Genomic DNA, 24,737 nt, shown 5'->3' with positions numbered 1-24,737 from the left:
ATTGCCCTTAATAAGTAGAGGATCAGATAACACTTCACCTACTCTAATTCTCTGAGTTCTATTTTCTAGAAATATAGCCACCCGTTCAGCCACCCTTTTGTCTAGTCCAATTGCACTCATTATTGTCAGTAGTCTCCCATGATCTACCCTATCAAATGCCTTAGATAAGGCAATCATAATCACAACTTCTTTCAGTTGAACCAGTTATCAATTTCACAAACATGTATAATATAATCATAAAGAACAGTTTTCCAATGCTTACATGCAACACATGTCAAAATGACCTGGCGTGTCAGTTTTGGCTTCAAGTTTATCACCCCTTTATATGCAGGAGCTACTGCAATAACTTTCTGTTCATTTGGTATAGCTCCTTCATGAAAACTGTAATCAAATAAGTACTTCAGATATGGTACTATATTTCAACCCCAGAAATCTTATCAATTCCAGCTGCTTTTCTAGTTTTCAAATTTTGTATATTATTGCAAATGTCTTTGTTATTGTAGGTAAATTTCAATACTTCATTAGTGTTAGTCACCTCCTCTATATGAATATTCTCCTTGTAATCAACAATCTTTACATACTGCTGACTGAATACTTATGCTTTCTGTAAATTCTCACTTATACACTGCTCTTATTCATTAATGATTCCTGGAATATCCTTCTTGGAACCTATTTCTGCCTTAAAGTACTTATACATACCCTTCCATTTTTCTGCTTGTCATCATGTTATCCTTAGCTGACTTCTTTGCTAGATTCAGTTTCCTAGGAAGTCCTTCAATTTTTCCTTACTTCCACAACCATTTGTAACTCAATTTCTTTTCACTCAGCATCTCCTTCTTAGCATCTTTACTTCTTTATTGTAATATAGCAGGTTTTTACCATTCCTTCACCTTTAAAGGTATATACCGGTACCTCTTTTCACATTCATCAACAATTGCTTTAAACCCATCGCACAGTGTTTACATTTTTATTTACCATTTTTCATACCCTGTCTCTATTATAAACACTCCAGTTTTGTGAGAAAATTTCTACATCTTTAATATCTTTTCTTAGTCATAATTCAACTCCTATTATAAAATCTGGTAAAATCACACGAACAGAAAACTAGGTCTACACAACAGACCTGTATAATGTGTAGAAACAAGCTTCCACTTGCTTTCTTGTAACAGAGAAATAAATGCAGCCTGATTTTATGAACAATTGTAAGTAATAATGTATGAATATACTTTAAAAATTTTATGCACCTATATCTTTCTGTAAATACATGTACATATTTTTCATCCAAATAAAGGATTTTTTTTACAAGTGGCGTTACGTTGCACCGACACAGATAGGTCTTATGGCGATGATGGGATAGGAAAAGGCTAGGAGTGAGAAGAAAGCGGCCATGGTCTCAATTAAGGTTTAGCCCTAGCATTTGACTGGTACGAAAATGAGAAACCATGGAAAACCATCTTCAGAAGTGCTGACAGTGGAGTTCGAACTCACTATCTCTCAAATGCAAACTCATAACTGTGCGCTCCTAATCACATGGCCAACAAGCTCAGTCCAAATAAAAGACATCACAGGATCACATTCAATAATTATGCAACTTAAGTGTATTACCAAACCTTGCAAAAATGTGTTCCCATTTTTTTTTTTTTTTTTTTTTTTTTTTTTTTTGCTAGTTGCTTTACGTCGCACCGACACAGATAGGTTTTATGGCGACGATGGGACGGGAAAGGGCTAGGAGTGGGAAGGAAGCGGCCGTGGCCTTAATTAAGGTACAGCCCCAGCATTCGCCTGGTGTTAAAATGGGAAACCACGGAAAACCATCTTCAGGGCTGCCGATAGTGGGGTTCAAACCTACTATCTCCCGAATACTGGATACTGGCCGCACTTAAGCGACTGCAGCTATCGAGCTCGGTATGTGTTCCCATAAGGGACGTGCGGTATCGTATGGTACCAGCCAATTTACTTGAAAATAACTATTCTTGGCTTTTGATCAATGAACATTTTTAGATTTGATCAACTGAACTAGTTAAGAGAAAAATAAAATCTCTGTCCTTCCCAGGTTAATTAAGGCACAGCAAACACAGGAAACCACAGCAAACCATCTTCAGGACTGCCGACAGTGGGTTCAAATCTACCATCTCTTGAATGCATAACTCGCAATTGCTGTGGTACTTGTCATACTAGAGAAATGTGTGAATTGTGTTTTGACCAAATCAAATGTACAGATCCCAGTGTCAGTCCACTCACTTTCAGTAGCTGTGATGGTAAGTGCTACTATTTGACCTGGGCTGCACACAAGATATCACATACTCTGATACTACAATGGTCATACACTTGCTTAGCCACTGCCATAAACATTTGTACCATGTTTCAAAAGTTTGCTGAACTCATTTTATCAGAAACTATGCATTAAGAAATGAAACTTGTACAGTACATGTTACTGTAACTTATTTTCAATGTTAGTCCAGTAGTTCTGAAAATTATTTCAGATATGTCAATAGTAGAGGAGAGAAAATTTTCACAGCTAAGTACTAAAGAGCTTTACCATATTGTACTATGCTATTCAAAATAAACCTGGTAATTTTATGGCAAGCCTGAGCATTTTTTTAAACTGCAAAGGTAAGATTTTAAATATATTTTAAGACCTCTGATCTTGTTTGTGATACATTTTTTTGCATTGAGACTCTAGGTGGATTATAAGGCTCTTCTTCACTTTTTGAAACCATCAACCTATCTGTTTCACTTGATTTTTTTCTTTATACTAGAATATGTAAGTAAACAAGGATGACCCCCCCCCCCCCCCTTTGCAGTGAATTCAAAATAATGCTATGACCACAAAAATCAGTAATAATGTTAAGTAGATAAATGTAGTCCTGTTCTCTTCCTGTTCCCCATGCTATTTCTCTCATCTGAGATGTGTATTCTATGGATATCATTTTTCTTTAATGAAGCCCTTTCTGCTTTTAATAGTATTGGCTTAACCACTTGCTTCATAGCTTACAAGTAGAATTTCCATAGCAAACGTATAAGGCGAATATTAAGGCTGTTACATAATTTTGTTCTTACTCCAAAAATAGTCTGCCCATGGAGTCATGTAAGTCAGGATCAAATTTTATCCACTAAAATAAAGTCCCTGTAAACTAGATTAAATATAACATAAGAAGATTTGTCCAGTTCCCAAATGTGTTCAAACCAATTAATACATCTACTTATTACAGCAAAAAATAACAAAGATATGTTATAATGTTATTTTCTTCTCTAATATTTTATATGTTCTTCCAAACACTTTGAGGTAGTAGTTGAAAATTATACGTAAGGGGAATTCATGTGATTTTAACTGGTTTTAGTTTGATTCGTCTTATTTAGAACTGTGATATAGTAATATTAAACAAACATCGTACATGTATCTTCATTATAGACTGTTATGTCTTTCAGCATTCAGTCTGCAAGCCTTTGTGAACAAACTAAATGCTTCTACAATCCTAGTTCCACACCTCTTCTCATTAAATTGTTAAAAACTAAGTTCACCGTGCAAGTTAGCCATGCGGTTAGGGTCGTGCAGCTGTGAGCTTGCATTCGGGAGAGAGTGGGTTCGAACTCCACTGTCGGCAGCCCTGAAGATGGTTTTCCATGGTTTCCCATCTTCACACCAGGCAAATGCTGGGGCTGTGCCTTAAGACCACGGTCATTCCCTCCCCACTCCTAGCCCTTTCCTAACCCATCGTCACCATAAGACCTATCTGTGTCAGTGCGACGTAAAACATATTGTAAAATAAAACTAAAACTCTTATTTCCTCTTCTACTTCTTACCCTCCATGCCTCAGTCCATTATTCTCCTAGGTAACCTACATTTGTCTATTTGTCTCACATAACTGCATCATTGCAGCCGGTTTGTACATGCAGCTTCATCCAGAGAGTTTATTTGTAACAGCCTTTATCTCCTCGTTTTGATCACCCTCCTGGCATAGTTCCCACCTGTTTGTACCAGCAATCATTCTCGGTACTTTCAAGTCTGTTAGTTTTAACTTATCATAAGATAACCCAAGTCCACCTAGTTTCCACTCCCATACAGCAAAATTGGTCTAAAAACAGACCGGTTTAAAGATATTTTCATTCTAGAATGCTTTCTTTCTTACAGAATATCTACTGTTGACCGCAACTGTGAGGTCACTGCATTAGCTTTGCTGCACCTTGATTTAATTTCACTTAGTACCATCCTGCAAAAATACATACTCTTAAGTATTTGCAATGATCCATCTGTTCCAGTTTCATATTCTATACCTAGCATTCAGTCCTCTTAGATTTCTTCCCTACTGACATCACTTTAATCTTGGGAATGCTCATATTCATAGCATACTCGCTACCTCTCTTTTCAAGCTTCAAGCTGTAAGCTTTCATCACAGTCTGTCATTAAGACCAAGTCATTGGCATAGGCTAAACTGCTTACTACATTTCCATCCAACTGAATCCCTCACTGCCATATTATACCTTTCAGCAAATGATCCATGTATACTATGAACAACTAAGGTGAAAGATTACAGCCTTGTTGAACATCTGAAACTATTTTAAACCATGAATTCATTCTACAATCAATTCTCACTGCAACTTATAATTACTTATCCCTAACCCTATAATCCCCCAGTATGGGTAACATATTTTGCTTTCGTTCTCTGTCATATGACTTTTCCAGATCTACAAAATATAAACACAACTGTCTATTCCTCTTACAGCATTTTAAAATTATTTGATACATGCTGAAAATCTGGTCCTGACAGCCCCTTACTCTCCACCATTTTCTGCTGATTATGTTTCGGTCCTTTATTTAAAATATTTAATTCAATATTATCAAATTTAACTTTGGTTAAGCTTTTACCAGAGAATAAAATGTGTGTTCTGCATTGTTTAGCTCATTGAATGGTTTTCTGTAACTGTGACATCTAACTTTCTCATTGACCAACATCTGGAATTTTTTATCTAGTGTAATTTGTTTTTGGCTTAATATCTTCAACATAGATAATTCTATATTCTTTTGCGCCCAATCCCATACTGAAGCTGATGTGGATTTTGTTAATTTCAAATGTAAACTATACAAATTATGATTCAATCACGATTTTTTAAAAGCAAGGATTTTATTTTGTTTTTAAACCACAATTGGTTGATGTTATTTTGTGTCCGTTTATAATGATATTGTAATTTTCCTTGTTTTGCAAACCTTTTAGATGTTTTAGAATTAACCCATGTGTCAAATAATTTTTTAAAAAACTAGGTCCTTGGAGATTTTGGTGATTTTAATTTTCAATTTTTTAAATTTATTGATTAATCTTGTAGTCTGGCTGGCATAAACAATATTAATGAATTTGACCATTTTTGGTTCCTGTCAGATCCATATTGACTACTAATGTTTTAACAACCTGTGAGAAATCTAAGAAGAGTAATCTGATATCACTGAAAAAGAGAAATTATTCTTTTTTCGAAACATGTACGATGAAGAAATGAGTTAAATTAATAATCACCATTTACTAATTGTGTAAATCAATTGTATTGACTGGCAGACCTTATTAGCCCTGTTTTCTCACAAGTTGTTAAATCATTAGTAGTCAATGTGAATCTAACAGAAACCGAAAATGGTGAAGTTCAATCCGAACCTCAAATTGGTATATATTCCTCATAACAATGAAAAACCTATAACCTGTTTTCCAGTCTTTGACTGGGTCAGTGATATAATGAATGAACCATACATAGGCTATTATTACAATGGGGTTGCCACTCACAAAGTGATTTATTAATGACTGATAAATGCTATGAAATGATAATGGAGAGTGTTGCTCGAATGAAAGATGACAGGGAAAACTGGAGTACCCGGAGAAAACCCTGTCCTGCCTCCACTTTGTCCAGCACAAATCTCACATGGAGTGACCGGGGTTTGAACCACGGTATCCAGTTGTAAAAGGCCAACGCGCTGCCATCTGAGCCACGGAGGCTTCCCTTGTAACAATATGAAGCATAAATTAAAGCATTTTGGTATTTTGAATTAAAACTTTTAAAAAAGTATTCTAATGGCATAAATTCAACAGTTTGAATACTTCTACCTTTAAATAATTTTACAATGATATCCTTAAAGGCTACATCTACATTGTGGTTCTTTATGAACTATACATTAAATTTAAAATAATAAGACTTGAATTTCCTTTACAGGCACTACACTGCTGCTTCATTTATCACTTTCCTGCAATTTAGAGTTGTGCTTTCAACACTGTTTGGTAGCTTTTAATTTCAGAAATATTACTGAACTTTTTACAGTTGATGTTTGCATTTCTCTCTGCAATGATCAGTAACAAGCATGATAACATTACATATTCTGTGGCTTCATCTGAAATTGATTGATGATAACAATTATAATGAATTACACATGATTCTTTTGATGGTGAATGTAATTCATTATAACTGAAAATTGTCTCTAACCTTCAATAGCCACAAATATCCTCTTCTTCAAAGAATTTTTTCCTGTTTCAATATCTGACTTGTCCTTCTGCTTGTACTGTGGTGTTAGTGGAAACTTCTTTTGTTCATGGTGGTTATTGCAGAGTGAATTTACATACTGTTAATTACAGCAGATGAATTTAGCAAATTTTGGAAAATAATTTTAATCTATAAATTATTCCTCTCTCTTAAATATCTATATTATGCAATAAGGTGTTTACGATACTGTACATAGTTAAATTTCCATATTCATCATATTGATTGTTGGACAACATATTTTGGAACTTGGCAACTCAGATAGTATATGCACGTTGTTTCATGTAGTTTATTTGTTTCATATTTCCCTCTTATGCATGAAAAAAGTGATCAATTATGAAATTTTAATTGAATGGCCTTTTGTTTCAGGGTGATGGAACATTTGAGGGAAGCGGAGGAGAAATTGTAAGTTTTAAGATATTCCCCTTGCATGGAATGACATAACAAATTTATCTGATTACCACCTTACTAGAAAGCATTTAAAGAGAAAGTATTTCCTTTAATACACTGTTGTGGTTATATCACAGTATTTTAAATTAATAAACTTCTTTTATATTTTTCTCCAAGCAAGAGATTGGAGAAGACAGTCCCATGTAAATTTGTACCTATATTAGTAGGGCCTATAGTATGAGCATGTAGACTGAATGACTGCCCAAACATTTACAAAAATATTTTTAATATCCTTAAAATATCATGAAGAGACTTAATCCAGCAGCTTGTACATGCAGGCAAACCTGTCAATTGAACAGTTTGCATCCAGTGCTGTAATTTTACAGATAATAATTATAATAATGGTGTATTGCCTCTGGAAAGGCCTGGTGTAGGTCATTCAATTTGACTCCGTAAATGATCTGCTTATCTGTGACAAAGAGGCCCTGCCTATGATGAATTCTAATGTTGAAGATGGTGCACACACCCAGACCTCAAGCCAGAGGAATTAACCAATAAAGGTTAAAATCCCCAACCCAGCTGGGAATCGAACCTGGGACCCCTTGGAACAAAGGCCAGCATGCTAACCATTTAGCCATGATGCCAGACATTTTAGAGATTATTTAGTGTTAAATCTGGCAAATTTTAATTCCTTTAATGAAAAGATATTTGTTTTTAGTAAAGTTAACAACTTGATAATGTACTTACATGGCAGCAATAAGACATGCACTAGAGACAATAAGGAATGTAGTTAGTTTAGTTCAGTTACTTAGCCATTTCTATAAAATTGAATGTTCCACATAGCTTACAACATTTGTTCATAATTAGCTACACTGGAGATGAATATAAAATGCTTTGATTACCACGGCACCTTTGCAGAAATTTTACATTGCAGTTATTTGTTAAATCTAGAATTCATAAAGATTAGAGTAAAAAAATTTATCTGATAAGGCACACACTTTAGTTTTTACTGTGTCCATCTTCTTGCACAGAAATTGAGCTATTTCAAGCCAGATGCTCTGGATGTGGCCAAGTTTTTGTCAAAAACAGTATAAGTTTAATGTTAAGATTATTGTAACTGTGTATTATGTTTCTGACACAAAAATAAATAAATAGTTATGGTGCTTTGCATGCTATGGTTTACAAGCATACCAATAAGCAATTATAAAATCTGTGAACTGGTTGTCTCTGTCAATCATGAACACCTAATAGGACTTTCATGTATTCTTAGGCAGACTTAAGAGTTAGTGAAGATGTTTTGATTCAAAAGAGACAGCTCAAGAACTTACTAGCAATGAGGCTTTATCTTCACACCTTTGTGATTCTCTGAAGGTTTACAAGGCTGGAGTTTCAATACATTCCATTACCAGTTCAGCTGATTATCCAACTTGTGGGCTAACCTATCCTTCAGTGAAGCTAGTACATCACCTTCTTCTTCTTATTTTTTTTCTTCTTTTGAATGGACCTACCTGGGACCATGCTTGTTGAACTGTTGGGCTTAGAACTCTATCAATTATAGTTACATCTACTCCCGGTCAAGCTTCTTTCATTCCTGGCACCTTCCTTATTCAGAGGTTTTTTCTGAAAACCACAGACTTTCTTCAGGATCTATCCCAAAGTCTGTCTGTTTCATACATATGTCACCCCTAGTTCTTTTAAGTCCTTTTCAGTGTCTGTCAGCCAGGTGGTGTGGACTTTCTTGTTTTACCCAAAGGTGAACAGGTGGTTAGTCAACCTATAGGGAGATAATTTTGCCACCCTCCTTTTCATGGCAGTCAAAGAGCCTCTCTGTCTGGGAGTTGAGCCTTAATTGTGCAACCAACCCGACCCGACCCAACCCAACCCAACCCAACCTTGATCTGCATTTAGGGCAATCACCCAGGTGGCAGATTCCCTATCTGTTGTTTTCCTAGCCTTTTCTTAAACAATTTCAAAGAAATCAGAAATTTATTGAACATCTCCCTTGTTAAGTTATTCCAAACCCTAACTCCCCTTCCTATACATGAATATTTCTCCCAATTTGTCCAGCTCCATGGCTAAATGGTTAGCATGCTGGCCTTTTATCACAGGGTTCCCGGGTTTGATTCCTGGAAGGGTCAGGAATTTTAACTGTCATTGGTTAATTTCGCTGGCACTGGGGCTGGGTGTATGTGTCGTCTTCATCATTATTTCATCCTCATCACGACCCGCAGGTTGCCTGCGGGTGTAAAATCGAAAGACCTGCACCTGGCAAGCCGAACATGTCCTCGGAAACTCTCGGTACTGAAAGCCATACGCCATTTTATTATGACATGGTTACTCTTTTGATATGAGGATACTACCGTATTTTGATCATTTTTAAGCTCAGGGCCCTGACCAAGTCTTTGTGCATTAACAGCTGATGATGTTCACTATGACGAACAAAACATGTCCCATTATTTAAGACACTTTATACCATAATTCAATTAGTGTATTTTAATGTATTGAATAGGTGGTTGTAAATAAAAGAATTTTATAATTTTAACATATCACTTAGTCGAGCAGCTCATCTTCTTTCTCCCAATTCTTCCCAGCCCAAACTTTGCAACTTTTTTTAACACTACTCTTTTTTCGAAAATCACTCGGAACAAATCGAGCTGCTTTTCTTTGGATTTTTTTTTCAATTCTTGAATCAAGTAATCCAGGTGACGGTCCCATACACTGGAACCATTCTCTAGTTGGGGTCTTACCAGAGACTTATATGCCCTCTCCTTTACATCCTTACTACAACCCGTAAACACCCTCATAACCATGTGCATAGATTTGTACCCTTTATTTACAATCAAATTTATGTGATTACCCCAATGAAGATCTTTCCTTATATTAACACCGAGGTAGGCCTACTTACAATGATTCCCAATGATTCCCAATGATTCCCAAAAGGAACTTCCACCCCATCAATGCAGTAATTCAAACTGAGAAGACCTTTCCTATTTGTGAAACTCACAACCTGACTTTTAACCCCGTTTATCAACATAACATTGCCTGCTGTCCATCTCCCAACATTATCGAGGTCACGTTGCAGTTGCTCACAATCTTGTAACTTATTTATTATTCTACACAGAATAACATCATCCACAAAAAGCCATACCTCTGATTCCACTTCTTTTCTCATACCATTTATATATATAAGAAAACATAAAGGTCCAATAATATTGCCTTGAGGAATTCCCCTCTTAATTATTACTGGGTCAGATAAAGCTTTGCCTTCTCTAACTCTCAGAGATCTATTTTCTAGAAATATAGCCACCCATTCAGTCATTCTTTTGTCTAGTCCAATTGCACTCATTTTTGCCAGTAGTCTCCCATAATCCACCCTATCAAATGCTTTAGACAGGTCAATCACGATACAGTCCATTTGACCTCCTGAATCCAAGATATCTGCTATATCTTTCTGGAATCCTACAAGTTGAGTTTCAGTGGAATAAAGTTTCCTAAACCCAAACTGCCTTCTATCGAACCAGTTATTAATTTCGCAAACATGTCTAATATAATCGGAAAGAATGCTTTCCCAAAGCTTACATGCAACACATGTCAAACTTACTGGCCTGTAATTTTCAGCTTTATGTCTATCACCCTTTCCCTTATACACAGGGGCTACTATAGCAACTCTCCATTCATTTGGTATAGCTCCTTCAACCAAACAATAATCAAATAAGTACTTCAGATATGGTACTATATCCCAACCCATTGTCTTTAGTATATCCTCAGAAATGTTATCAATTCCAGTTTTCAACTTTTTTATCTTATTGTAAATAACATTGTTAATACTTCTTTAGCATTAGTCTCCTCCTCTATCTGTACATTATCCTTGTAATCAACAATCTTTACATACTGATAACTGAATACTTCTGCCTTTTGAAGATCCTCACAAACACACTCCCCTTGTTCATTAATTGTTCCTAGAATGTCTTTCTTGGAACCTGTTTCTGCCAAAGTGCCTATACATACCCTTCCATTTTTCACTAAAATTTGTATGACTGCCAATTTTGCTTGCCATCATGTTATCCTTAGCTGCCTTCTTTCCTAGATTCAATTTCCTCGTATGTTCCTTCAATTTCTCCTTACTTACACAGCCATTTCTACCTCTATTTCTTTCCAATCTGCACCTCCTTCTTAGTTTCCTTATTTCTATATTATAATAAGGTGGGTCTTTACCAGTCCTTACCACCGTTAAAGGTACAAACCTGTTTCCACATTCCTCAACAATTGCTTTAAACCCATCCCAGAGTCTGTTTACATTTTTATTTACCATTTTCCACCGATCATAGTTACTTTTTAAAAACTACCTAACGCCTGCTTTATCAGCCATATGGTATTGCCTAATACTCCTACTTCTAAGACTTTCCTTTCTATCACATTTATTTTAAACTACGACAAAAACAGCTTCATGATCACTAATATCATCTATTACTTTGTTTTCTCTATAGAGCTCATTTGGTTTTACCAGCACCACATCCAGGATATTTTTCCCTCTAGTTGGTTCCATCACTTTCTAAATCAGCTGTCCTTCCCATATTAGCTTATTTTCCATTTGTTGGTCATGTTTCCTGTTGTTCACATTTCCTTCCCAACTGATATCTGGTAAATTCAGTTCTCCCACTACAATCACATTCCTTTCCATGTTGTTTCCCACATAACTGATTATCTTATCAAATAATTCTGAATCCGTGTCAGTGTTACCCTTTCTCAGTCTGTACACTCCAAAGATACAAGGTGCTTATTATCTTTAGAAATGAGCCTTACACCTAGAATTTCATGTTTGTTATCTTTAACTTTTTTGTAGTTTACAAATTCTTCTTTCACCAGAATGAATACTCCCCCTCCCATCATTCTTATCCTATCTCTATGATACACACTCCAGTTCTGTGAGAAAATTTCTGCATCCATTATATCATTTCTCAGCCATGATTCAACTCCTGTTACAATATCTGGTAAATATATATCTATTAAATTACTTAATTCTATTCCTTTCTTTACAGTACTTCTGCAGTTCAACACTAACATTTTTATGTCATCCCTACTTGACTTCCAGATCTCTGTACCCTTATCACTGCTCCCTACAACACCTCGTTTCCCTGAATGTACCTCCCTATTACCCTTCCAAACAAATTTCCTAACTTATACATACCACTGCGGTTTAAGTGAAGGCCATCTGAACGCAGATCCCTATCTCCTACCCATCCATTAGGATATAGAAATTTCACTCCCAGTTTCCCACATACCCACTACATAGTCTCATTTAAATCCCCAATCACCCTCCAGTCAGTATCCTTCCTACACAGTATTCCACTTCAGTACCAGGCCTACCTGTGACTTGCTCAGATGACTATTCATTCTTACTCCATCCATCTGTTCATAGAAAGCCACACACTAAAGGGCAAGTATACCCAAGCTGTTTCTGAGAATCTTTCTGAGAATTCTTCTCTCTCTGACCTCCACTTTTTCAATAAATGTTCAGCAGCAGACACTTCATGGCATACAGGGCTTCTGGGCAGATGGCTGTTGTGAAGTGTTTCGGTTTCAGATTGTGTTACAGGCATTGCTTACTGAAGACGTTTTGAGCCAGTTGATAGGCCAATTCCAACTTGTTAACTCCCGCAAAGAGAACCGTTTTCTCTGACAAGTTGGGGTCAGTTCAGTCACTTGCTTGATTTTACCCTGTCCTAAATTACTCCACCATTGTCCGGTCCCAAGTCTGGAATGGGAAAGGAGGAGGGTTAGCTGGCTTGGCAACCAGCTGTAAAAACTGCTAATGCCGAGTGTTGAGCAGCTGTAAATAACTCGACTCCCCATACGGGCCAACGGCTTCGGGCGGATGAGCCCCTTTGGGTGGGATGATGATCCCCTCAGTGTAAGAAATGACACTGGAACCTATCATCTGTGTTTTTGGCCCAACGGCAAAACGGACAGAGGAATCTCCTTTCTGTGCTTCTCAACAGTCGTGGAGGTGGATGAGGTCATGCCCGACGGAATGGCTGTGAAGGCGCAACTCAATGGTATTTTGGGTCTGCGGTAGTCCATTGCGGTCATTGTACTAGAACCTGCACGTCACATTTCATTTGTTCCACAGGGTATAGTTAGGAGATCCTAGTGTGTGGGTCACTTCCTTGTAAGCTGCGATCCACCTTAAACAATCCCGCTTGGCACTTTTTCCTGCTGTCATGCTCTTCAACTCAAGTCCAACGGCAATAGGATAAGGATAGTGGAGGCAGGTTTTTGGGTGAAACTGGAAGCCTCTACTTCAGACCTGCACATTGGCAGCAGATGTGTGATGGTCGTCTTTCTGAGACCCCGTGACTACTCAGGAAATCAGTCCTGCACCGGTGTTTGGGCAGGCCTATTTAGGATCACCACTGCCCACCCTGGATGTGGAAGGCCCTAGAAAATGTGGGCTAAACATCGATAGTCACACTCTCAGCCGACTGGGAGGCCGCACTCAGTGGGTCACGCCTTATGCGGTCGAAAAACGAAAATTACCAAAACTTTTATTATAGACACCTGGAATGTTTGAACCCTACTTGATTTGAAAAACAATAACAGACCTGAGAGAACAACAACGCTTGTCACCCATGAGCTTGGACGAATGAACATTGATATTGCTGCCTTAAGTGAAACCACACTGTCCAGCGAAGGTAAACTTACAGAGTTCATCTCAGGTTACACAGTCTTCTGGAAGAGAAAAGATGAGGGAGAACACCGCATTCATGGTGTTGGTTTCACTGTGAAGACCACATTGGTGAATGATTATCAGTTAACTCCAACCACTGTCAGCGAAAGAATTATGACTCTCCGAACCCACTCTCTGGAGAGCTAAATCTATGACACTCATCTCCGCATATGCTCCCACCTTGGATGCTGACGTAGAAGCTAAAGACCAATTCTAAAACCTACTGAGCACTACCATCACCTTAATACCACCAAGAGACAACCACTTACTACTTGGCGATTTCAATGCCAGGGTTGGTAAAGATCACCAATTATGGGGCAATGTGATGGAAAAACATGGACTTGGCAACTGTAATGCCAATGGTCTACTGCTCCTTGGTTTATATGCTGAACATGAAATCTTTATTATTAATACTCAGTTCCACCTGCCTAATCACTACAAGACCACTTGGATGCATCCACGCTCAAAGCACTGGCACATTACCAGGCAATGTGATAAAAAAGATGTCCTTGTTAGAAGGACCGCAAGAAATGTCAATGACTGCTGGACAGATCATAAGCTCCTTTTTTGCCTGTTGAGGATTTCAGTCTGTCGCAAACCAAAAATAACCATCCACAACCTGACCAGAAAGAAAACTGATACTTCTAAACTTCAAATTTAATCCATTGCTACAGATTACAGAAATGCAATCTCAAACAAACTGGCTAGTCATCCAGTCAGTAGTGATAGTACAAATCAGGGGTGGGCCACACTTCAGGAGGTTATCACTGAGTCAGCTGAGGAAACAATTGGTTTTGATTGATTTTGTGAGGAAAATTACAATGGTTTGATGAAAATAATGAAGAAATTAAATGTCTGATCAGTGCCAAATGGGAAACCTATCTATCCTATCTCCAAGATCTGTCTTCCAATGTGAAGAAATCTCTTAAAGCTTAAAGAAAAATGTCAGGCACAAATTAGGAAATCAAGAATAACTGGTGGCAACAAAAAGCTGAAGAACTGGAAAGACTATCTGATGCCCGTGACCTGCAAAACTTCTATGCTGGCATAAAGGAGATATATGGTCCAATTCGACCTTCATCCGAGTCATTGACGACTACTGACAACTACATCATTTTAACTGATAATAGGGAAATTTTAGAGTGTTGGAAGGAACATTTTTCTGCCCTTCTATATCGTGCCTCCAATGTTGCTGAGGACATTCTTCATAACGTCCCTCAGCAGCCCCAATAACCATGGATGGCAGTTCCACCCACATACAGAGACTTCACCAAAGCACTCAATCAACTAAAACCAAGAAAGGCTCCTGGTCCTGACAACATCCCTCTTGAACTGATACAAAATGGAGGTATACCCTTGAAGACTACCGTGGTAAATTGCCTTTGTCAATTGCAGGTAAAAGTTTTACAAGAATTCTATTAAACTGGCTCCAAGTTATCTCAGAGAGGATTTTGTCAGAGTCTCAATGTGGTTTCCGAACCTCCAGAGGCACAACAGATATGATCTTCTGTGCTAAACAACTCCAGGAAAAATGCAGAGAGCAACAGCAGCCTCTATGTTTAGTTTTCTATGATCTGGAAAATGCCTTTGATTTGCTACCAAGATCTGCTATGTGGAAAGTACTGAGACATTTTGGATTTCCTGAATGTTATGTGGAATTGGTTCAAGCTCTTCATGATGGCATGTCTGGATAGGTTCTTTATGGTAACTCAGTATCAGATTCGTTCCCAATCACTCATGGATTGAAACAAGGCTGTGTGCTTGCTCCTACACTCTTTGCACTGTAAATGGCTGCCATTCTGCTTGAATCATCTGCAAACAGTCTAGGCATGGAGATTAAATTTTATTTTGATAGAGGCCTTTTCAATCTGGCAAGACTTCGCTCACAAAGATGTACCCTGGTTACCCGGGTGACAGAACTGCACTATGCCAATGACACCACATCTCCTGCTCTGCAGAACTACAACAGTTAGTCAACTGCTTTAAAACTGCATGTGATCGCTTCGGTCTTGTCATTAATGAAAATAAAACCCATGAACGTACTTGCACAATGTGCCCCAGGATTAACTCTTGCTGAATTCAGTATCCCCATCTTAGACACAACACTGGAGCAGGTTAATCACTTTTCGTATCTTGGAAGCATTTTGTCTAAACGGTGTATCTGTGAACAAGATGTTGTTAAAAGAATTGGGGCTGCTCATGCAGCATTCGGACGGTTAATGCACAGAGTCTTCATGAATAATGACCTAAAACTGCATACTAAAATCATGGTGTACAAAGCTGTTGTCATTTCCACTCTACTGTATGGTTGTCAAACTTGGACACACTATCGCAGTGATATCATAAAGCTTGAGTGCTTCCATTACATGAGATACATCTTGAATATCAAGAGGGAGGTCTATGTGACTAACAATGCAGTTCTTGACAAAGTGCAGCTAAATAGCATTGAGTCAACAATCATCACTCATCAAATGAGATGGTTAGGCCATGTTCACCACGTGAGTGATACCAGGCATCCCTGCCAAATTCTTTATGGTGAACTTTGCTCCGGCAGTAGACCTTGTGGAGCCCCTCTTAAGCATTTTAAGGACTAGCTGAAACACATCATGAAGACAAATGGTATGAATATACAGACAAGGGAAGAATGTACTGTGGACTGTTCACTGTGGTGGAACACTACATCCACTGCTGTCAACTTGTTTGAAAGAGAATGCTGCAGACATCAAGAGGCCAAGCAACAAGCAAGAAAGCTCTATCAATTACAACCCTGCCCTCCTGCATCCATTCAGTATGATTTGTGTCGGCATATGTTTTATGCCAAGATTGGTTTGTTTAGTCATCACAAACAATCCATAAACTGAGTTGAACTACTCACTTTATGCAGGAAGAAGTTATATATACTAGGATCGAGTTACAGCCTACAATTACTAAATCAATTTTATTTACATAGATTCTTGCAATTACATGGTGGAGATAAATTACTCACATACATTCAACATAGTGTACCTATTCACTCATTGCTTCTAGGTGACGAAGTTCTCTACAGCATGAGTATACTTCCCCTGTTCTGTGTGGCTTTGTATAAGCAGATGGGTGGAGTACGAATGAATAGCCATCTAAGCACAATCACTGCTAACTGCTACATAGAGAAATGTCAACAATCTCCTGTAGAGACAGCTAAAATCAGGCACATAAAATTGCTACATTTATCCTTTGATCACATAGAAAAAAAATCTACTCAAGTTCCAACAGCACATTAATAGAGTCTACCATAACAGTTTAAATGTTAGGAGAAAAAAAGCGGTGAGCTACCATTCAGGATTTGAAGAAAGCTCTACCGCTTATCCCATCCAGTCTACAGAAAACTACACACACAGACAACCCTGAACAAAGATTTCAACCATCATCCCTGACAGAAGCGACCCTTAATTTTCTTATCTGACGATACCATGAAATTATGAGAACCCAGTCTCTTTTATAAGAAAACTGAACATATTTTCATGACACTCCAAACCAGTGACTACAGCAAAAAATACACAATATCGTAAGAGCATCACTGCCCTTGCATTTCCATAAGATAGACCTAGAAACTTAGGAAAAAGCAACCAATCTGGCTACCTTTCATACAATCCACTGCTGACTGAACAGTCCAAGTTCTCAAGTGCAATAGAATCAACACTACCACACAAAAGATTAGTAGTTATGTACAGCTTCAGCTGTAGAGTTTCTGCATTTCTTGTTCTTGCAGTAAGGTGTACAGAATATATAGGAACTAGGCCTACTAGAACTACCAGAAGAACAAAGGAGCACAAGTGTCACTATCATGTGAACCAACCTGATAAATCTGCTCCTACACAGAAACAGCAGCTTGACAGTGGTATAATTTTTCCAGAAATATGGATTGTTTAAAAAATGCATACCTGTCCGCATATATAAAGTGAGGTCATTTTCACTAGATCACAGGTAAAATACTGACTCTGACCTAAATGTAGTTACGGCCTAATAGCCCAGAAGAAAACTTTTCCATTAGATGGTGGTCATGAAGGCCTACATGCATATATTTTCCTTAGTTTACTCAAGAGTCATGATTACAGTTGCTGGATGTTATGATTCATACCTGAATTTCAGCAACAACTCTCTTTTTAAGTATATTAATATAAGGAGAACAAATTCACATAACTCTGAAGCATTCAGACATTGTGACTGCTAGTTTCTTTTCAACCTTATTATTACTGTAGTCAATATTGTATGATTTTGTTATTCTTTATTTCCTAAAGACAGAAAACTTTCAGTTATTTTGTGCCTTTATACATTCAACTCATTTTGAAATTATTGGTGTTCCCATTTTTTAAAGTAAAGCACGAAACTTGCCTTTCACAAATCAATAAAAACTAATATTAATGCTCTTATTAACATAAACAACATTTTTTACAGATAGTTGGCCCTCCTGGCCCCCCTGGACCTGCTGGCACCCCTGGCCTACAAGGACCTCCTGGTATTAAAGGTGATAGAGGAATGGATGGCACTAAAGGAGAACCTGTAAGTGAAAAGATGTTTGTCTTGATATTTTAGGTAGTTATAACAAGAAAAAAAAACACACACACACAGGCCGTGGTTAACCAGTTTGAATCCCGTTGGTAAAAACAGAATTCACCATCAGAATGTTGGCTGCCAGGGTAGGAGACTAGATTCCATGCCAAAAGCCAGGTTTCAATTTCAAACCAGCCCGCAGTACTAATATGGAGTTAGGGAATATGATGCTGTTGAAGGTGATTCATCCATCAGATGAGAATGTTTAGCTTTGAGCAAACCCCTCAGTATTATTCATCAAGAGTAGCCTATGTGCTGACAATGGATTTTACCCTGTCCCTATGCGAGAAGCATAATAGACATGGTTGATCACAGTGCAAGATCATGCAGCAACCTCCCCTTGTAACCTACAGTATATATACATGAAATCTTTCCATATTTCATTAACTTAAGTCAAGGAAATGATAGACAAATACAGCCTTCAAACTAGCCTAATTTTATGTCCAATACTGCTTGACACAGAGAATATCTAACATGACCATTAGAACATGAAAATAAGGCATAATAGACATCCACATGCTCAACACCAGTATCTTGCTTTCTTCAGACTGACCAAAACTTATGTTAATTCGGATAATTTTTTATGTACTGCTCTGCAGGAAGTAACTTTTCTTATCTTTTTTTCCCTTTTAAAATGTAATCCACCTCCTTAAACCTTCTTTTTAGGACATGAGAGCTCACTGGGTCTGTCAGATTCATCTGTTAAAAAAAAAGTGATATTAGATACCAAAGGTACATTTATTGAAAATTAAAAAAAATTGTTAGATATTGTAAACACATTATTTTGTATAATCAAAATTAACACTGTTCAACAATGAAAATGTTAAATAAATAATTTCTACTGATTGTTATGTACTGTACAGTATTTGCATGTACCAAATCCAAAAATGAAACCACAAATGTTCCATCACACACCAAGGTTTTGTAATATTAAAAACACTTTTTTCATGTTTATTAGCATAAGGTGGTATATGTAATGAATAAAAGAAAATAATTTTATTTCATTAAGTCAACAAATGACGTATTTACTTAGGCGATTGTTGTCCTGCATAGTTGCCAGAGGAGTAAAAGCCTTGTTTAATGAAAGGAACTAATATTGTGTGTTCTCGGTTGTGAATTAACAAGTGTTGTGAATTAAAAGGAAGATAATGTCTCACAAATGTGCAAATGATATAAACAATTTTTGTTATTTTTGTGGTGAGTTCACTCTAAAAGTGCAGAGGTGAAATTTCACTCCTCAAATTTAAAGATCTTATGAGTGTTATCTTGATAATAAAAACCAGAATATGTTTTGAGATCTGGAAATCTGTTGTGCCAAATGTGTAACACTATTAACGGGCTGGTTAAACGGGTCCCGTCATATGTCTTTTGCAGTTCCTATGATATGGCGGGAACCTAAGGACAAATATATCTGGAATAAGTTCAAAGTCCAAACATACTGTTATACTAGCCGATATACCCGTGCAAATACTTGATCAAATAAAAAATTGCACATTTTCTCACTTTTAATGGACAGTACTATGGTTGCAAGTGATAAAAATCATTGCTATCCGTATTGAAGATACTGAATGTAGGATGCTAAAAGGTTAGTTTTTCCACCTTCTTCTTCTTCTTCTTCTTGCGTTACGGCCTCTGTAGGACCACGGACAGCTCCTTCATGGATTGCATTTTCTTCTTCTCCTCCCAGAACCTCTTCATCCTTTCTCTTCTTCTCTCCCGCTCTTCTTCCGAGATATTCAGTATCCTCTTCTCTTGTCTACTCCACTGGTGACTCTCAATCCTTTTCCTGTATCCATCCCTATCGTTGATCTCTGGCATATTAGTCGGTATGTACTTCCTTTTCCAATTTTCCTTTTCTTCCACCTTGATCCCCAATTCTGACCAATCTTTCCGGAGTTCAACTACCCACTTGGTTCCTGTCTTTCCTCGTGTCCTCGCTGTTGTTTCCCATACTCTTTTCGTCATTCTATCCATATTCATCCTGATTACATGTCCCGCAAACCGTGCTCTTTTCAGTCTGATTTCTTCTGAGATTGTCCTCATGTTCCGGTATAGTTCTTCCCTGGGTCTCCTCATCCATCTCTCACCTCCTCTCTTAGGGCCTAGTATTTTCCTCAATATTTTTCTCTCTTCTTTCTCTAGTTGTTCCGCACCATTTCTTCCTAGTGCTATAGTCTCAGCAGCATATAATACAGCATTTCTCACCGTTGCCTTGTAATGTCTGATCTTTGCATCCGTAGATATATTCTTTTTATTGTATATATCTCTGGTCATACAGAAGGCTGATCGCATCTTTTTTATCCTCTCTGTTATTCCTTCATTGCTCCTATTCCTTCCTGTTATAAATTCCCCTAGGTACTTGAATTTGTCCACCTTCTGCACGGTGCCTTCCGGTGTTGTCCAATCCTCAGTGGTATTCAATGTCTTTGTCTTGTTGTAGGCGATCCTCAGTCCTACCCTTCCGGCTATATTGCTTAAGTTGTTGAGTTGTGTCTTTGCATCTTCTTCTGTCTCACTTACTATAACTATGTCATCCGCAAAGGCTAGACAATCTACTTGGGCCCTATTGTCCTTTTTGTCCCCAACATGCGTCTTTGGTATTCCCATTGTCTCATTCATTGTTCTCCACTGTCTGATGACTTCATCCAGAGCTATGTTGAACAACATTGGTGATAATCCATCTCCTTGTTTTACACCAGTGTTGATATCAAATTCTTCAGAGAGTACTCCTCTGAATCTCACCCTTGCCTTTGTGTCTGATAGAATTTCCATTATGAGTTCATGTGTAGTGCCATCTAATCCTCTGTTCTTCAGGATTCTTCCAAGAGTTTGTCTGTCGATGGAGTCATATGCCTTACTGAAATCTACAAAGGTTACCACCGTTTTTTTGTTCTTTAAGGCCCTATGTTCTATCAGTTGTTTCAGTATAAATATCTGTTCTATGCATCCTCTTCCCTTCCTAAATCCTGCTTGGTAGTCTCCAATTGTACTTTCTAACTGTTCTTCCAGTCTATTGAGCAGGACTTTCGACAACACCTTATAGCCAATCTCTAGTAGCGAAATTCCTCTATAGTTGTTTGCATCCCTCTTGTCTCCCTTCTTATGTATTGGTATTATGATCGCATTCTTCCATCCTTCTGGTAACTTCTTTGTTCTCCAAATCTGGCCGATGATGTTGGTCATGTTGTCTACTGCCTTGTCACCTCCCCACTTAATCATCTCAGCTGATATTCCATCTTCTCCGGTTGCTTTGTTATTCTTTAGATCGCTTATGGCCTGCGCGACCTCATCTCTAGTTGGAGGACATGACTCTCTCTCTTCTGTGTTTGTCCCCAGCTCCAGCTCTTCTTCAGGTGGTTCACAGTTTAACAGGTCATGAAAGTATTCTGCAAGTATCCTACAGTTCTCCTTCGCACTAACTGCCAGATCCCCATTCTTATCTCTTATGAAGAGTTCTCTGCCTTTATATCCACTCAGGCTCTTTTTGAATTTCCCAAAAAAGTCTCTACTATTGTTTTTCCTGAAGTTGTTTTCAATTTCATCCAATTCCTGCTTCATCCTCTGTCTTTTGGTCCATCTTATGGTTCTGGCTGTTTCCTTCCTTACTCGTAGGAAAACTTCCCATTTTTCCAGGTTCTTCTTAATGCTCCAGTCTCTCCAGGCTTTCCTGCGATTCTCAACCGCTTCCTCACAGTCCGTATTCCACCACCAGTGTTTCTTTTTCTTTTCTTCCTTTCCCCATATTTCAGCCTGTTTCCTCATATTCAGCTTCATGTCATCCCATCCATTGCCAGTTTCTATTCCTTCCTCGTATTTGGAGCGATTGTGCCGTAATTTGTCTCTGTCTATATTTATTTTTCCAGTTGGTCTACTTGTCTGTGGCAGTCTACCCCTGTGCGGAATCCAAAGGCACTTGATTTCTGTAAGATAGTGATCTGATTCTATTCTTGTGTTCTTTCTGACCTTTGTGTTCATAATCTCTTTAGTGTTTATCCGATTGATTGCCACATGGTCAATCTGGAATTCCCCAATGTGGGTGCATGGGCTTGCCCATGTCTTTTTCTTATTCCACCTATTCAATACATATAAATTTTATAAATTAGGAATTTATTATTGATTCCACTTGAGACATGTTTCGCCCTTCATTGAGGGCATCATCAGTCAAAATATCACCTCAAGGTAAAAAATCAGGTAACTGGTTAGTAGTTGACATGTACAAATTAATACATATTATTAATACAATTACAAAAATTAAGTATGGGAAATAGTTGTACAAAAGTGATGGTTGAACATATAGGTTTATAGATGAAAAGTCGGCACCAATGCCTAAAATTAACATAGTAGAGTTCGGCAGTGGTGCTCTGGAGAAACAGTTGACGCAATCATAGGAAAATAAAAAGTTAAAAAATATTTACATTATAACATTCTGCGTAAATGTTTGTAATAAAAACTAATGTCAGTAGTTGGTAACTATATAGTAATTACATTATCTAATTGAATAGTTGAGAATTTACAAATATATACATAATTACACAAGAGCAGCTGGTGTGCAAGGGTAAAACATTTTTAGTACCAAGTGCGTCCTGATGTTTTAGAGGTTGGAAGAAGGAATTAGTATTGACATTTCAGAAATATGTAGAGCAGTTTATTTTAGTTAAAATCACCGGGGGTAGGGAAATATTTCATAGGCAAATGAGGTTTTATAGGCATCAAGCTGGAACTTTTTCAGTTGCAGTGTCGAGATCGGTATGGAGACTGGTCAGTGTGGATGGAGATTCATGGGTATTCCGTGCATTTGAACGGCAACAATGGTGACAGTTATTAGTGGGTAATTGCTAGTTATATGGGTAATTGCTAATTAGGAAAATGTTGCGGGTTGAAACTTTCGCTTATTCTTTTAGTTGACTTCTGTAGCATCGAACATGATGTGAAGACATCAGTGTGAAATGCCGGTGAGACAAATTGATATTGTTCCGTGGAATAAAGTATGGCGGACTTCGGGATGAAGTTATTGTTCTTTTCTGGTCTGGTGAGATAGAATAGAGTTGCTTGTGTTGTGAACTGCTGTGGAGAGATTAGAATGTATACGGCAACTGCAGAGTCAGAGCTTTAAAGCTGGGGTGAGGCAAGCTGGAGTGACCAGTCCACAGACAGCTGTGAACACTCCTCTGCCATTATCCCATTAAATACGCACACTGCTCATTCCAATCAGTGCCTCAGAGTAGGGAGTGAATCGCTCGAATGCCATGATGAACCAGTTTGTTACATACCAGTAGTATCAGAAAATTTATGAACCAGAGGAATGGCATGCTAAAGAAGAAAGTTATCTAACTCCCCAGCTACTTCCCACCTATATTCAGGCAGGCTGTTACATTTGGTATGACTGGGCGAGTTGACCGTGTGGTTAAGGGCACACAGCTGTGAGCTTGCATCCGGGAGATAGAGGATTCAAACCCCACTGTCGGCAGCCCTGAAGATGGTATTTTGTGTTTTCCCATTTTCACACCAAGCAAATGCTGGGGCTGTACCTTAATTACCTTACTCCTAGCCTTTTCTTATCTCATCATCGCCATAAGACCTATCTGTTTCAGTGCGACGTAAAGCAAATTATAAAAAAATATACTTGGTACGCAGCAGTAATCCTATCTATCGGAGATGAGTGGCAACAGAAGATACAAAGTACATCATAACAAACAATGGTCAATGTAATGTTAATCAATTTTATGAGCTGTCTATATTGTAGCCCTTCACATTTAGTTTTCTTTCGACTCTGTGATATTAGGGCATCTTATAAAATTATTTATAGCGCAGACTGTATTTCCTTATTCTCCCACTTTACATACTGATTTTCATTAAATTCTGGTAATCTATTTTCTTGTGACTCGATGCTGATATGGACTTGGTAACAAAAATCCAAATTCATGAATATTTCTGTGATCATAGCGAGGTGTGGAGGAAATGCATACTCGCAGTCCTGAACAACTAGGATGAACTTGTAGCGTTTCATTTATCACCAATTCATACTTCATTAATCACCTTTCCAGATCACATCTGGAATTGTAAAGCCTGACCTCGGTCAGAAATGTTTCGATCAAAAGATCAGACAATCAATGATAATGAGTCTTCTAATGAATAAATCCACCAGTGTGGACAAACAACAACAAGGATCTGCACAAAGACGCCACTCGGAATCGGTGGGGTGTCAAGTAGAAGACCTAGGGGAGTCAGAGCGCCTGGAAGCCCAACAGACAATTGACAGACAGCTGACAGACAGTGGACAAACCCAACAATGTAAGAGGAGACTTAAGTTAACAAATCAGGAAAATTTTCATATTTTGCAACATTAAACATTAATTCACTAAGGTGGGAAAGTTGAAACATTTAACTGATGTGATGGACCAACATAGGATTTTAATAATGGCTTTACAAGAACTTAGGAACACAGACCAGGACCCAATTGAATCAGGAAGTTATCGTCTCTACAAAGGACCTCCAGGACAACGAGTAATGAAGAATGTCC

At 37.9% G+C, this 24,737-nt stretch overlaps 1 protein-coding gene across 1 annotated transcript in view; it reads left to right on the top strand.

The window, feature by feature from the left end:
- LOC136861524 (collagen alpha chain CG42342) overlaps positions 1 to 24,737 on the top strand; it is a 381,636-nt gene that overhangs the window by 206,535 nt on the left and 150,364 nt on the right. Inside the window, exons 18-19 of the mRNA XM_067138827.2 lie at positions 6,880 to 6,915; positions 18,062 to 18,166. Coding sequence (XP_066994928.1) covers positions 6,880 to 6,915; positions 18,062 to 18,166 — 141 coding nt within the window. The remainder of the gene's footprint in view (positions 1 to 6,879; positions 6,916 to 18,061; positions 18,167 to 24,737) is intronic.

This window comes from Anabrus simplex, chromosome 1 (assembly GCF_040414725.1).
Source record: "Anabrus simplex isolate iqAnaSimp1 chromosome 1, ASM4041472v1, whole genome shotgun sequence".
Taxonomy (NCBI): Eukaryota; Metazoa; Arthropoda; class Insecta; order Orthoptera; family Tettigoniidae; genus Anabrus; species Anabrus simplex.
Note: the sequence above shows the minus strand (reverse complement) of the source record. Positions and strands in the feature narration are given on the sequence as shown.